This window comes from Hydra vulgaris, chromosome 13 (genome assembly GCF_038396675.1).
Source record: "Hydra vulgaris chromosome 13, alternate assembly HydraT2T_AEP".
Taxonomy (NCBI): domain Eukaryota; kingdom Metazoa; phylum Cnidaria; class Hydrozoa; order Anthoathecata; family Hydridae; genus Hydra; species Hydra vulgaris.
Window position 1 is genome coordinate 32,254,351 of NC_088932.1, and position 16,388 is coordinate 32,270,738.

At 26.3% G+C, this 16,388-nt stretch overlaps 1 protein-coding gene across 3 annotated transcripts in view; it reads left to right on the forward strand.

Annotated features, from left to right (window-relative positions):
• Window positions 1-7,240: 7,240 nt before the first annotated feature.
• Window positions 7,241-16,388, forward strand: part of LOC100212320 (fibrillin-2) — a 125,185-nt gene continuing 116,037 nt past the window's right edge. The window contains exons 1-3 of one of the 3 annotated variants that reach the window (XM_065816742.1): window positions 7,241-7,323; window positions 11,167-11,421; window positions 11,534-11,706. In XM_065816742.1, the coding sequence (XP_065672814.1) occupies window positions 11,252-11,421; window positions 11,534-11,706 (343 nt within the window). In that variant the 5' untranslated portion in view covers window positions 7,241-7,323; window positions 11,167-11,251. Of the gene's footprint in view, window positions 7,429-11,166; window positions 11,422-11,533; window positions 11,707-16,388 lie in introns of all 3 variants that reach the window. The other 2 variants (XM_065816741.1, XM_065816743.1) reach the window with 2 other exon arrangements.

Consider the following 16,388-nt stretch of genomic DNA (forward strand, 5'->3'; position numbering starts at 1 on the left):
ACTTGCTTTGAATAATTTGGTGGATTTATATCCTTGGCTCCAAAATTGACCCCATTCTGTTGGTACCATAAAATTGTATAAAATTGTATATAAAATTGTTGCATCGTATTGTTGGTACTATAAAATTGTGTCGTATAAATTGTAATGTATTGTATTGTAATAATGGGAAGTTGCTAGACAAAAATAGAGTTTTTTGTAGATTTTAAAAAAAGACAAAAGTCTCTTTTGTAGGCACTATTCTATGTAAATTTTTGTATTTGCAGTGACTGTTGTAAAAAAATGTTTACTTGTTTGACCACAGCTATAAATAGCTTGCCAAATAAAGTACTTTTTAACAAATTTTTCTTGACCTAATGTTATAAATTTTGAGTGAATATTAGCTCAATTAAATGCAGAAAGGAACTGTTGTCTTGGAAATGCTTTTAGAAAACTAGCGTAGTAAGTTTCATGGTCCATTACAACGCATATTTATTTTTTGCCAACAATTTTATAAAGCAGCTTTGAACGAAAAACTGCTTTTGTTTTTTGATTTTTGAAGAGTCTTGGGATTTTTTTTTTTTATGGCTTTTTTATCGATAACCTTGCGGTTTTATAGTTTTTTTCCTCCTAGTGTTACTTGTGTTGAGATTTTTAGCTAAATTTTGTAGTGATTGTTCTGGATTTCTTTTGAGTGCTTCCTTTACTTTTAATACCAATTTTGTTGATACTATTTCTTTTTTTCAACCGTTTTCAGATTTTCTTTTAGTAGTTTTGTTATCATTTTACATTTTATAACATGTGGAATTCCCAGCTAAACGAACATTTTTTTGGGCAATTCTTGATTGGGCCCAAAAAATATTCGTTTAGCTAGGAATTCCACATGTTCTAAGATTTTTATTTAAAAAAATGCAAGATGTTTGCATTTCTTCTTTTGAACACTTTTTTTTTAAATAAACGGATAATTTTTTCAACCAATCAAAATCAAATTTTGCCGCTAAATACATCTTTTTGATATAAAAGAACACAAGAACTGTAGGGGAAAGGCGCCTATGATGGCATACTTAACTTTGAAGCTTCATTATTCAGTATCCTGAAGACCAATAATAAAAGTTTTGATATGGATACATTCCTTGTTACATCTAGAACAATAATTACCCTGGGAGTTTTCATCAGTTTTATTTTTTTTATAAGTTATTCTTATTGTAAAAAAAAGCACAAGTATGCCATCATAGGAGCAGTGGTTGCCTATGATGGCATACTTGTGCTTTTTTTTTAGGGGAGGATGGGGCTAGTTAGGATCGAGGGTAACTTAATAATTTCATTTAACCTTAGAGTCTTCCCTCAGAAAAGTCAGAAATTACTCGAAACCATCCTAATTTACCATTTCATGCTACACACCAGCATTGTAAAATTTTGCGCATGCGCATTGGATATATTGCGTTTTACGTATTTTTTTGACCAAAAAAAAAATGTTGGAGCATCGCTTTCTTTTAACTTTACTTAAAAATAAGTTTTTCTTATTAAAAAAAAAGGTTTTCCCAACTCGTCAATATTTCAACACCCCCGACTCGTCAGTATCCTATCATGGGTAAAAGTCATCATTTTCATTAAAACAAGCTGTGTCTGCTTTGTTCAAAAGATAAAATTAAAGTAACTCTTCCACTAAATGCACAAAACTTGAATATAAAATGCATGAAAATTTCATTTCTGCACAGTTAATAGTAAAATCACAATCTTAAATATATGAAGGAAATAAAACTACAACAGCACATCCCAAAATCGATTTTTGTTGATTATAAAAACAATATTTGTGCACAAGGGACGTTTTTTCACTAAAACTAATGTAAAGTCAGTATAGTCATGTAGGTCTAATCATTTTTTTACCAAAACCAATTTTAATGGAAATATGACCGGTATGCCATCATGGGCGCCTTTCCCCTAATCTTTTTTAGAAGTTATCAGTTAGTAAACACCCAAAAAAGTTTCTTGGACCTGTTTATAAGTATAAAAGAAGCACCTATATTAATATAAAATGAATAACTACAAATAAACAGATGATAATACAGCATGTCAATATTTTAATTTGGCTTTTAAGTGTGGTAAACTACACAAAATTTACACAAAATTCCGTAATAGCATCTATATTACTCAGCCGTTCGACGTTGCTTGTTTGCGCAGTCTGAAACTAGATATTATTTAACCATTTGACGTTTCAATCGTCGAAATTTTTTGCAAAGCATCCTTATTTGACATAAGTATGAACATATAAATAATTAAAGATATAAACATTAAATTTAAAGCTCCACAAAGCTAAAGTTCACTCGACTAAAATGTCTCAAATACCTGACCAGCCCACTATGTTCCTCAAAAAATAACTATAACTTGAAAATCACCTTCAGAGGGGAACAAATTAAGCATTTTCCAGGCTTATGCAAACATGTAGTAAAATAGATAACTTAACTTGTACCTTTAAAGCTATGAGGGTTATTCCACTTTACAATGAAAAAAGTTTTTCAGCTCACACTTAAAGTTATATGAAAAACTTATGTAGATGCCAACAATTTAAACCATATTAATGCTTCATTAAAAGATAATTTTAAATTTTTTAATTGCTTAATACTTTTATAACATTGTTAAAAATAAAAAACACTTGCCAAATAAAAGATGAAAAAAGATTAAAAAGATGTAATTTATGCACTTGAAACTTATGGATACGAATATAGAGTAGCGTTCTTTTCAGTTTAGTGTGGTTTTAATGCTTTATAGCTATACATGGACTACATCGATGCCATCCTATAAAGGAGAGTTATGCATATATGTTCAATGTACAACTGCCACATAACACCAACATCAAAATTTCACGTCAAAGAAATGTCAGAAATGTCACTCTCTTGTAATTTTTTTATGTATATGAATATTTTGCTACATCCAGGTCAATGCCGCCTTGAATAACTATAAACTATTGAGTATTAGATCTTTGAAAAGAATCGTTTCAAAAGTTGGATTAGGGAAGATCGGGGTTAGTCGGAAAATGGGTTTAGATAAAACTAAGAACTTTTACCCCGGCTAAAGAGCAGTTTGTCAATACAAACAAGTTAAGAAAGTTTGAAGAACTAAAACACATAATATTTTGTTTTTTATAAAAACAAAATAGTATGTGTAAAAACAAATTGTAAAAATTAAGTTTTTACTCAAGATTTTAAAGAATCGAACACATGAAAGTAACTTTTTGTGATTTTTGTATAATTAACTGTAATCTTGTATTATAAAAAATGATAAAATAGTTTGGTAATAACTAAATAGTATTTTTGTGATCTTTCTTGAAATGTACTTTTTAGTTTTAAGCATGGGATACCTTAACTAAATTGTGCACTGGTTAAATGAAGGTTTTTTAACATAGTGATTAGGGTTTGTTGGAAAGTTTAAGTTTTAAGGCATCACTTATATTCCTTACATTATCACTAATAGAATATATTTACCATTTTATAATTATATGTACTGGAAAGCTAAATTAAAGTTTAAGCAAAGGATCTTATTATTTAGTATGTGCTTTCAATCATATAACTTTTTCGCTTCAACACGTCGTTGACAGCGGCTTGTTCTTTATTAATTTTTCCACATACCGTTGGCTCTGGCTGTTTAATAGTTATTAAATTGTTTTCAACTCTTGCCAGAAAAAAAATAGCAAAAGAAAAGAAGAAAGAGACTAAAACTGCAGGAAATGCATACATAAATTATACCAAAAAAAGTCTATGCTATAAAAGACTATGTTGTTAAAAGGAAACGGGTGATAATAAACAGTAGAAAATCTGTATTAGCCAAAAATGAATAAAGAGCAAGAAGTAGCATTCACACATATATATATATATATATATATATATATATATATATATATATATATATATATATATATATATATACATATATATATATATATATATATATATATATATATATATATATATATATATATATATATATATATATATATATATATTATACTTTCAACTAATCCCATTTTTTTAGTGGCGAATTAAGGTTTAGCGTTGCGTGTGATCTCGGGAATGAGTAGGGGGCGACAAAAGTTGGGGTGGAACATTAACCCCTAGAAATATTTTTTTTCGAGACTTGTGATAAATATATCATACCAATTCTTTTATGTTCCTTTTATCATAACTATTAAGTCATAACTATTAAGAAACAATTTGTGCAGCCGTGGCGCAGTGGTTAGAACGCTTGCTTTATAAACAGGAGATCGCGGTTCGAAACGAGATTTGGGCATATTTTCGCGTCGCGGTGAGGAAGGAGGCGTGAACTTCCTGGTTAAACGCACTTCCGTGGTGCTCTGTGACAAGACCGTTAGGACTTCTTGGGGCACCTAAAAATAATTAAAAAAAAAATTTTAAGTTTGAGTTTGCAAAGTTTCCTTTAGTTAACAATTATTCTTAAAAAAAAAAGAAAAAGAAACATTTAATATTATAGCAATAGTTTGTTGAAGCAAAATGGTTTATTGATAGTTTAAATGTTGTCAGCAAGTTCACATTTAATTAAAATTATTGTTAATCCAAAAAGGTACTGTTTTGTGAAAGTATCAAATAATGCAAAAAGAAGACCAAGAGGTGCAAGGGCACAGCAAGGAAAATGTAAAAACTTATAGTAGACACTTATTAAAAAATTTGCAAGATTGTTGTCGAAATGATTAGATAAACCTTTACCAGTTTCATTTTACCAAAGCTAAAAGGCTAGAAACTAGACAAAGTGCAACACTTTTTTTTTTTTTTTTGAACTTTTATTGTCTTTATCAATCAAAAAGAATCTGGAATTTATTAATAACTTAAAAAAGTTAAAAATGTTTAAATATAAATTATAGGGAACTGATATTGTTCATAAAATTTATAGAAACTATATTGAAATATTCACAAGCAATTATTACGAATTTTGCGATCATAAGACGACATCTTTCTCAAAATTAATGAAAAGAAATCAGTTTTATTTTATCAGGCGCTTCCTTCATTTCGACGAAAGTAAAGGTTGACTTTATGATAAAGGTCTTGAAAATAAAAATAGCTAAATAAGACCGGTTCAAGAATGCTTACTGTTCTGGGAAAAATTTATTGCTTAACGATTCAACTGTTTTATTTCCGCTAATATATAATAATTAAACAAAGCCCTTTGTTATCAAATTATACGAACAATGCAATGGAACTCTGTCCTGATTCGTGGTTTCTTGAGGAAAAAAAATCATTCTTTACAAGGCCTTATACAAATTTCTCACTTGTATTATACGTTTTGAACTACACTAGAAATATCTTATTGGTATAATAAGGTCTAAAATTATTCAATAAAAGCCTTTAAATCTGATGAATAAAAGCGCTTTCTTTCATGTCCAAAAGCAAGATACAATAGTGACTATAAATTACATGATTAATAAAAATAAGGCTAGGATAGAAAGTTGTATTTATGATAATAACATGCCATTTGTTAGTATAAAGAATAATTTGAACTAAAATCAATAAAATTTATTGTGAAGTTTATACTTAACATATAAAAGTTTATATCAAAAAATGACTTTACTTATGTTTGTTTTACGACCAAAACTTCAAAAAATGCAAAGTAAAAAAATTGTATTTCAGTTCAAGTTGTAGATCAAACCAAAAGGAATAACTTGGTAAATTTTTAGGTCAAATTTTAAAGTCTAAGAAATTTTGTTCCGGAAACGATGACTAAAGATTGGCAAAAATCGAAAATTGAGAAAAACGAAAATAAGAAACTAAATAGAAAATAACAGGCATAACCACACGAAAACAATTTTCGAGTACATAATCCCATTTAATTACATTCTTGGCGAATTCTGAATACAAACATATTGTTTATTTCAAATTATTAAAGTTTATGAGCAAGTAAGATAAATTCAATCTGCTTCCTTCACAATATAAAATTGTTTTCGTAATTAGACTTGTTATTTTCTATTTAGTTTCTTATTTTCTTTTTTTTTCACCTTTTTTTTCAAATTTAAGTCACCGATTTCTACTTCAGAAATCATTGTTAATAATGCTCCATGTTCAAAATTAAAAAGTATATATTTTTTTTAATTTTGAACATGGTGCTTTATTAATAATGGTTTCTGAAGTAGAAATTGTATACTTAATTATTTTTGGTGATGCAACTACAAATCAGTTTCCATGAAGTACTCTTTTTCAAGGTTTATAACCTGACTTTCTTCAACCCATAACAAAATTGTAACTATAGAAACAATTTCCACAATTAAAACAAATTAAATGAAGCACGAGTTTCGTTTTGTTCTTTCAAAGTATTGCTAAAAAATGCGTCTGAAAGTTGGCAAACTATATTTTAAAAATGCAGTTATAATGTTTTCCAATTTACTTTATTTATTTCCACATTCACTTGAGCATTGGGTGAAAAAGATCAGAAATATTTTTTTTTAATATTGAAAATGCCATTGCAAAGGGCGTAACTATAAAAAACATTTTCAGAATTTTATTTAGAATAGCAAACCTACTTATCTTTAAATTTAGTTAAAATTATTTAAAATATCTAGTATAAATTTTGCATAAAATTACGTAAAAAAAATAAATAAATAATAAGGATTTTTTCTATTTTTAATATTAAAGGACTTTTGATAGTATAGGAATTATGTGATAGAGTTTTTAAAAATTTTGTTGCAACTAGTTTCGGTCTATGTAAGTTATTAATAAAATTTTCGTAATGTAAGTTATTAATAAAATTAGTTAATGTAAATAAACTTATATAATTATCGATAAATTAGTATAAACAAGTTAATTGATAAATAAAATTTTGACTTGTTGGATAAACTCGCTTATTATCATGCTGATTTCTTAATTCGAAACCAAAAATAATATAAATCTGACACAAAAATAATATAAACCTGACACAAAAATTCCCGTAATTAAAAAATGTTCGGAAACGCTGATTTCATTTTTAAACGGAGTAACCGTTATAAAAATAATCGCAAAACAAATATTTTAATTATCAGTTATTGAGAAGAAAAAAAAAAAATGAGTCATTAAGAAAGAAACATGAAAAAAAAAAGAAATTTAAATAAAAACCATTTTGTTGAAAAAAATGCTTTTTTTTTATTATTAAAAACGTTTCTTAATATTAAATAAAATGTTCTTACAACTTTTAAATGAAATTATTTAAGTTTTTGTGCAATGTTGTATATCAAAAAATCAAGGATGCTCTCTGTATACATATGTGTATACGTGTGTAACACAAACTTATTATCAAAACATTTAAGTTAAATAAAGAGTGTAATATTACTAAAGAGTCTTGGTCAGAAGTTAAATAAAGCTGCTTATTTAAGTAAAGTTTTTTTAGTTGTATTTAATGCGCGGTTTAAAATTTAGATATGATTTAAATTTACATATGGTTTACATAAAATATATATATTTAAAAATAGAATAAAAAGTAAGTGCTTGATAATAATTTTAATATTTAACTTTTGATTAAACACAAATGCTAATACTACAAACTAGAAAATCATGAGCTGGAACATCATTATTTTAGGTCCTGATTTTCCAATTTTTTAATTTAAGCTAATGTTAATATGTAAGTTATTGAAGCAGTTAATTACTTGTAACGTAAGAATATTTCAAAATACTAAAAAATCTTATTAACATTTATGCTTAAAGACATACAATAGCTTTCAATTGTGAAATCTAGAACTTGGCATTGATATTAAGTTTATATTAAGTAACTGAAAGGCCTCAATTTTCTCTCTCTCTCTCTCCTCTCTCTCTCTCTCTCTCTCTCTCTCTCTCTCTCTCTCTCTCTCTCTCTATATATATATATATATATATATATATATATATATATATATATATATATATATATATATATATATATATATATATATATATATATATGTACATATATATGTATATATGTGTTGTATATATACATATATATATATATATATATATATATATATATATATATATATATATATATATATGAATATATATGTATATATATATTTATATATATATATATATATATATATATATATATATATATATATATATATTTATATATATGTATATATATGACTATATTTATATATATATATATATATATATATATATATATATATATATATATATATATATATATATATATATATATATATATATATATATATATATATATATATATATATATATATATATATATATACAGAGCCGTGGCTAGGCTCCCCCACTCATCCCAATGGGGAGGGGAGGGCCGAGCAAATTTAGGGGGTCTATATGCAAATTTAGAGGCCCTTTTGCACACGTAGGAGCTTTTTTTTTAAAAGTTATACCTATTGGAAAATTTTTAAAGAATTTTGGGGCCTTTATGACAGATTTTAAGGTGGTGGGGGGGGGGGAACCTTTGATCTAGTAGCCACAGCGCTCTATATACATATGCACTAGCACAGGAATAGGGGGCAAAGGGGGCAATAGCCCCCCACCCCAAACTTTTGAAAAATTTCCCTTAATTTTTGTTTCGGCCCTCCCCAACTATCATATATATATATATATATATATATATATATATATATATATATATATATATATATATATATATATATATATATATATATATATATGGCCCAGGGCGCCGAATATAAAGGGACGAAACTAATTGATTATTTTACCCTTTGCCTTTTTTTTTGAATGGGGTTAAATTGAGCTAGGGGCGCCGTAGAAATCTCGCCCAGGGCGCTGGTAGTGCTAAAACCGGCACTGCATATATATATATATATATATATATATATATATATATATATATATATATATATATATATATATATATTATACATATATATATAAATGATTTTGTTCTCAAACATTTTTTATCAAAATAAAATTTACGACGTAGCAAGATTATTTTGTAGATGAATGAAGTAACGGGATTTTACAATCAAATAATTCGAAGAGTAAATATTAAAAGTGTCACAATTAGAGCTTCTTAAGAAGTTTTAGATTTGTTTTGATAAAAGTTTATTTTTTTTGAATAAATACTAAACGTAAAAATTATTTTCAATATTTTTAAATTATTTTCAATAATTATACAATCATTTATAAAAAATACTGCTATTATTTTATATAAAGAAATTCATTATTTGAAAATGCGTTGCATGTAGTAATGTACTTTGTCTGATTGTAAATGTACCATCATAAGTTAGCGCTAGAAATCTATTGTGAACCATGGATTTGATTTAATTGTTTTTTATTATTATTTAATTTTTTACATTATTTATTTGTTGATTTATAATAAAAAATACTTATTTATTGCTTTTGTTGTAAAAAAGAGAAAAGATTTTTTCATAAATTTTTTCATTATTTGGCTAATTAAAATCTTTGAACCAAAACGAAACCTTTGTTCATAATTTTTCATTCATAATTTTTATTCATAATCCAAAATTGTTATTTTAGGCTTTGAAAGTTGGAATGAATATATGAATTTATGATAAATTTTTACTCATAAAAAGTGTTCATAGGGATTTTTGCCTTTCTTTATTTTATTTAAGCCCTTCAAAAAGTCATCGATTGGCTTTTTGTGATAATCTTTAAATAAATCTGCGTCTTGTGAATACTTTTGTTCAAAGTTCGAGTGTTTTTAAGTATTTTTAAGTGTAACATGATTTGACTTTGGGCAAGAGTTTGCCTGTAGGCTCTGAAACTACAGTTTTAAAACTTGTCAATTAAATAGGCTGCATTTTTCATAACTGACAGAATTGTTAGACAAATTTGTAAACTTTGTTAAAACTACTACTTAGGCAGGTTTTAAAGGTGGAAGTTCATCAATTTAAATAGTTTGACTGATTTTTAGAAGACCTCAAGAGATTTTCTGAAAGTTAAAAAATAGTTAATAAATATACCATAGTGTTTAATAGTTTATATAGCACAAACTAAATCTACATTTTAATATATAGAGAAGAGATCTTCTTGTCAAAAAACTAAAAATTGAATATCTTTTTACGTCAAAAAATCTAAACAAATAAAAATTTGCGAACTTAAGAGCAATTAATATACCAGGAGACATTTGTTTTCATTGTGAAAATCATTTTGCGCAACCCAACTACAAGCAGCCGTGGTGCAATGGTACTATTAGATTTAAAATATATATATATATATATATATATATATATATATATATATATATATATATATATATATATATATATATATATATATATATATATATATGTATATATATATATATATATATATATATATATATATATATATATATATATATATATATATATATATATATATATATATATATATATATATGTATATATGACCCTTGAATATTTAATGGGTCCCTTATTTTAATAAAAGAAAAGTTTTTTAAAAGTGTATCTTGTTGAGTCTCAAATGAAACGAAATTTTATAAAAATTTCAAAAATAATAACAAAATGTTTTTAAAAGTATTTATTATATTAATTTTTACTGCATAGCAATTTAAACTTTTTAACTAAAAATGAAAAAAGTGATCTTTTACGCAGTTTATTATTATAAATTTTTTTTTAAATGATGCTTTTATAAATAGATTTTTATTTTTGAAAATTTATATAATTTAGCTTTATTTGAGACCCAACAAGACATACTGTTAAAAAATTATTAGGAATTTTATTAATACTATTAGTATTAGGAACCCATTAAAAATTCAAGGGTCTTGAGGGTGAATAATAATTATATGATAAAATCACACTGTGTTAAAAACTTTTTAATACAGTGTGATTTTATCATATATAAAACACATTAAGGTGCATGCTGATATATATATATATATATATATATATATATATATATATATATATATATATATATATATATATATATATATATATATATATATATATATATATTCATTTAACAGTTATTACGAATTGGAGGTAGAAAATTTAAACCAAAAACTTTGTCTATTATCGCATTCGATACAAATATCAAAATATTTTATAACTTAGAGCGTTATACATATTTATTATATATAAAGATGTTGTAATTTCTTAAAATAGATATAAATTCCTTTCATAACTACACAGTCTATATAAATCGTAACTGCTTTTTTCGCTGTTATCATATACACCTTTATCGGGTTTCAGTTTACTGATAATTTCAAAAAAAGTCTAAAATATATTTTTCATTATAGATTTGTCACCTTTGGAAGTTAATAGAGAAGTTTTATTTTGCATGAACTCTTTACTTTACAGACCAAAGATATCTATAATCAATTTATGATGCTTCACCTTTATTTGACTTGCGTAGTAATATTATTGCTATGCAAAAGTGTAATATTGAACCAGTTTAACACCGATTCTCAAAAAGGTTGGAACGAATACGGAATGGAGTTTCCAAGACAAGATATATCACAACGGTTTTTGTCTAAACCATCTTTAAATTCTGGGTAAAAAATTTTTTCTAAAGTGTATAAACAATCAAAAAGCAAATAGTTTTTTAAAAAGAATTTTTTAAATTAAAGTTTGCTTTTATTTTAAACAATTTAAAACTCATTTTAGCCCTAATAAATGCTTCGGAGGATTTGAATGCTGTCCTGGCTGGTCATTAAATCCTTCGACACGGTTGTGCACAGTCCCAACATGCAGAAACCCGTGTGGTTTTGGTATTTGTCGAAGCCCGAATTTATGCCAGTGTTTGACGGGAGGTTTCGGCAGTGTTTGCAATAACGCAGGTGAGTTTTTTTGATTTTATAGGTAAATAAATGCATAATACTTTAAAAAATACTGATATTCAAAACTTTTTGTAATAATTTTAAAATAAAAAATAAAGTATATTTTGGCGAGTCATGCAAGTTTTTTTAAGGAAATACTATTTTGCATTGCATTTAAAAAAAAAAAAACTTTTTTGGAGATATTGATTACAAAAAAAAACTTATATTTTTGTATCCCTGAAGTATCTGTTATGTATTATATGTCAGAAGCGAGCAGACACAGACGCCCGCGGGACGTCTATACGACGTCCTATGGGCGTCACAAGTTCGAATGACGTCCTTAAGACCTGTGTCCACTGGGAAGGATAAAAACCAGCTTTTTTGGTGCACGCGTTTAGACAATCTCAACATATAACTCTTTGTAATAACATTATTTTTTTGCATGTGTCATATTTCTTATTTGAGGCTAAAGTAGCCCTGAAGCCCAACAACCTTACCTGACCGAAATCCTAATTCACTCCACTCCAGTAATTTGAATCGTGTCTTTAAATCGAATGTTTACTAATTACAAAAAATTATTTTTTTTACTAGAGTTAAATCAGTTGAAGAATGGTGTGGTGGTGTGGGTGGTGTGACAGGTGCAAACTAAATACAACGTTTTTTTGATTACTGATAGTACAATGAAAAAGAATGATTATTTGAATAATTAAAACAACACCATAAAGATAACTTAACCCTTTATTAAAATATGTCAAAACAATTGTAATATTAGTTTCCTGTCTTTCGTTTTTTGTTTTTATTATAACATTTAAGCAGCTACGGCTGCTTAAATGTTATAATAATCTTGTCGAGGAATTCTTCTCTTTATCTTTAGCTATTGGACTGAGGTTTTTATCGTAAAAAAAAGTAAAAAGCTGTTTGTACCAATAATTACAAAGATACAATACGCAAAAACTTTTTATGAGAAAATTTTTTTTCTAGCGTTGCTCAGCGGTTACTTTTGCACTTTAGCGCGCTTTCGCTGGTTTTGAATATACTGGTTTATTTTCACTCAACAAAAACAGCATCAATCAACAGGTATTAGGCATATCATCAACCCTATTGCCAGTAATACAACCTCTACAAACATTTTTTGAATAAGGCACAGGAGCCTTGATGTGTTCGACAAGTATAATGCGTTACACAAAAAAAAAAAAAGAAATGGAAAACTAAATGAATAGTTTTTTTTAAAACAAGGTTTCATGTAAAAAATTTTAGGCAATCTAATATTCAAATTATTTTTCGGCCATTATGGCAGAACACAATGTTTATATTGCAGAACACAATGTTAATAATTATCTTAAAAGTAAAAAACAAAATCAAAATGCCACCAACTCAAATCAGCTAAAAAAAACAAATGCAAATGCAAAAACTTTCAGCGCTAAATGACATTGAACATCCTACTAAAAATGAAAAAAAAACTTAAATCACCTGCAGCTAAAAGAAGTTATTATATACAAAAACTTAAAAAATTTTAAATAATGCAATGTGAGAATACAAATTGTAACTGTAGGCCCTCGAACTAAGAATGTTTTTCAACTTAAAATCCAATTTGTTAGAGATTTGTATCGGTTTCAGAAGAAAGGGTTTGGAAGAGAGGGTTTGGAAGAAAGGGTTCGGAATTTATAGCTTTATTAAAAGTAAAACTTAAATCTATTTTTATTTCTGTGTGCTATATATTAAATATTTTAAACTCTGAAGTGATTATATTTATTTTAAAATGAATTTTTTTTTTTTTTTTGATTTCATCTTTTCAAGTTCATTTTTAAAATATTAGTAGCATATTTGTATTGCCTACCTAATGCGAACAAAAATATTTAACTCTAAAAAACAACAAAGTTATTTGGTTTTTATTGTTTGGTGATTTGCGCAAGTTTTATTAGATATTATTTTTATTGTTTCATCAAATATTGTTAATGGTTGTTATATATAGTTATTTTATAATGGTAATTATATATAATTATAATATAATAGTTATTATTTCTTTTTTTAAATTTAAAAAATGTTATTTTAATGAACAAATGTAAAACTGTATTGAGTTTAAACACAACGGCAGCAGACAATTAAAAAAAACTACTTTTAAAGTTTTTTAGTAAATTATGAGTACAGAAACACAACTTCTTAAAAAAACTAATTCTTAAAAAATTATTTTTTATGACTTCATTCTAATTTAATCGAATAACTGGGCAAAAGAGTTTATTTTTTTTAAAGTTTATATTCGTTGTTATTTTTAAGTTTATTTTCGTTGTTATTTCTTTTACATATACAAAGGTTTGTGAAAAAAATTGTTTAATCTTATCGTCAAAACCTTTAACAAGCACGAGTATATAAAACACCTCAATAAATAAACAAATAAAATGAGACGTATTTTACGATAAAAGTTCTAAACAAAAAAACATACTTACAATTAAAAGTACCTCACTCATCCTTCCAACTTTGACCATCCGTTGAACTTTTCAGAATTTGAATATTTGGAATTATTATTTCTTAGTACATATATATTTATTGGTTTCGCATAAAAGAGCTATTTAAAAATGGATAAAGATAAATCATTTATCCAAATATACATAAAACATAAAACATTAAAAACATCAAGCTCATATATAGAGAGAATTTTTATTTCAACAAAAAATGGTTTGGAATGAGTGTTTAGATTCCCAAAATTAATTAAACAGATCGCATGTTTCTGACGGCGAAAAAGAACATTAAAGACATAGTAACTTTTTTTCTATGCTTTCCTATGCAATATTAGCATAACTTAAATAAGTATGAATAAATTAGTAATAAGTCTGAGTTTGACTTTTTTACATAAAAATGTTCTGACTTTATATAAAGCTCCAATATTTTTTAGAGATTATTGTACCAATACAGTCAATACGCGTTTTCCACGTGATGTTTTCATCAAGAAAATCAAGAACTTCGTGAGATAAAATCTTTTTATTTCAACATCATCAATAATAATTACGACCAATTATCGGGGTAAATTAGCTTTTTTGGGGAATAGATGGAAAATAGTTCATTTTTTCTAATGTTAAGATTTGGATTACTTTAAAGTTCACCATTCATAGTATGAAAGAGTTTGTAAATGTTATTATCGAAAAGAAATAAAACAGTGTCATCAGCAAATATATTACTCATCAAATTTTAGCCATTATTTAAGTCGTTTATTTAAATCAAGAACAAAGGTGACCCCAAATTGGAAGCTTGGGATCACCATATTTAGAAATTTGTATTTATCCACATTCGGATAAATACTTTTGCGAAAACAAGTTGTTTACGTTTAGATAAATAATTTCTGAACCACTTTATAACTTTTAGCTTTTATAGCAAAATTTTATGGTCGACAGTATCGAATGCTTTCGATAGGTTGATAAAAATGACTAATAAATATTTAGAATTTTCAAAATATTTAGAGATTATACGTACAAATTGGATATTTGCGTGTTCAGTGGAATTATTATAATTTTATTTTTGGTTATTATGTAACAAAATATTAGAAATTGAATATAATTGTATAATCTGTTGTACATAATGCGTTCTAGTATTTTTGAAAATGTAGAGAGACTAGAAATACCCAGCAGACCCAGAACGTCAGCTGGACGTTCTAAGGACGTTCTACAAACATGTGACGTCTACAAGAAGTTGTACAGACGTCCCACGGACGTCTGTGCCCGCTGGGTGGAATGATAATTACTGATATTTGTTTTTAATGTTTAGTTTGCTATGTTTTTACTGTTGTTGACTCTAATGTTTTGTCACCTTTTTTTGAAGTTGAGGCAACTTCAATAAAAGGTAACCAAACAAATATCAAGAAAATGTAATAAATCTTGCAATAAAATGCTTATTACATTTTGGGATATCACTATTTTCATTTTTATACATGTGGCTTTATTGGAGTCATGGTTTCAAAAAGAAAGAGCTGTAAGGTTGACACTTGCTTTACACGAAAACACCGTGATCTCTACCCAGGATTCAAATATTGCTATTTTTTTGGTCATTTTATGTCAACATCGCCAAATGGCATTACTGGGAAATAAAGAGTAAGTTGTTCAAGAAAAACTCCTTGGTTATATAATATAAACTTTAAAAAAGATATTGTTTAAGTTTTCAAAACATTGCTCCAGTTGACTTATCTTTTTCAAGAGATTTGCAAGCTATTTCAAACTCCTGAAAAGATAGTTCAGAAGATGATACGTTGGAACCAATGCTCCATCTGCACTGAAATAACTCTAAATGAAGCATTGATATAAGGAACTTTATTTGCTAATTTAGGACCGATGTCAATGAAGACTTTATAATATTTATAAGCTATAGCTTTTGGTTCGCATATATATTTGTTATCAACTTTAATCATCTGGGGAAGGAAACCCGAACCTTCATTATTTCCCAAATGGGTTTTGAGTTATTTTTAAACTTATCTTGTTGTCTTAAGTAGTATTTTTTTTTTAATTGAAAATAGAATGCATTATTAAATTGAAAAAGTTTTTACAAACTTTATCATTCTAATAATAGTTTTATATTATTAAAATTTATTTATTTTAATTTAGGTATTTGTATCCTTAGTATATTATTTGATGTGCATATCATTTTGTTTTAAAATATTTTATATAAAGCTACTGTTTTATCTTTCATAATTTTTTAAATCCAAGTGTTATTTATATTTT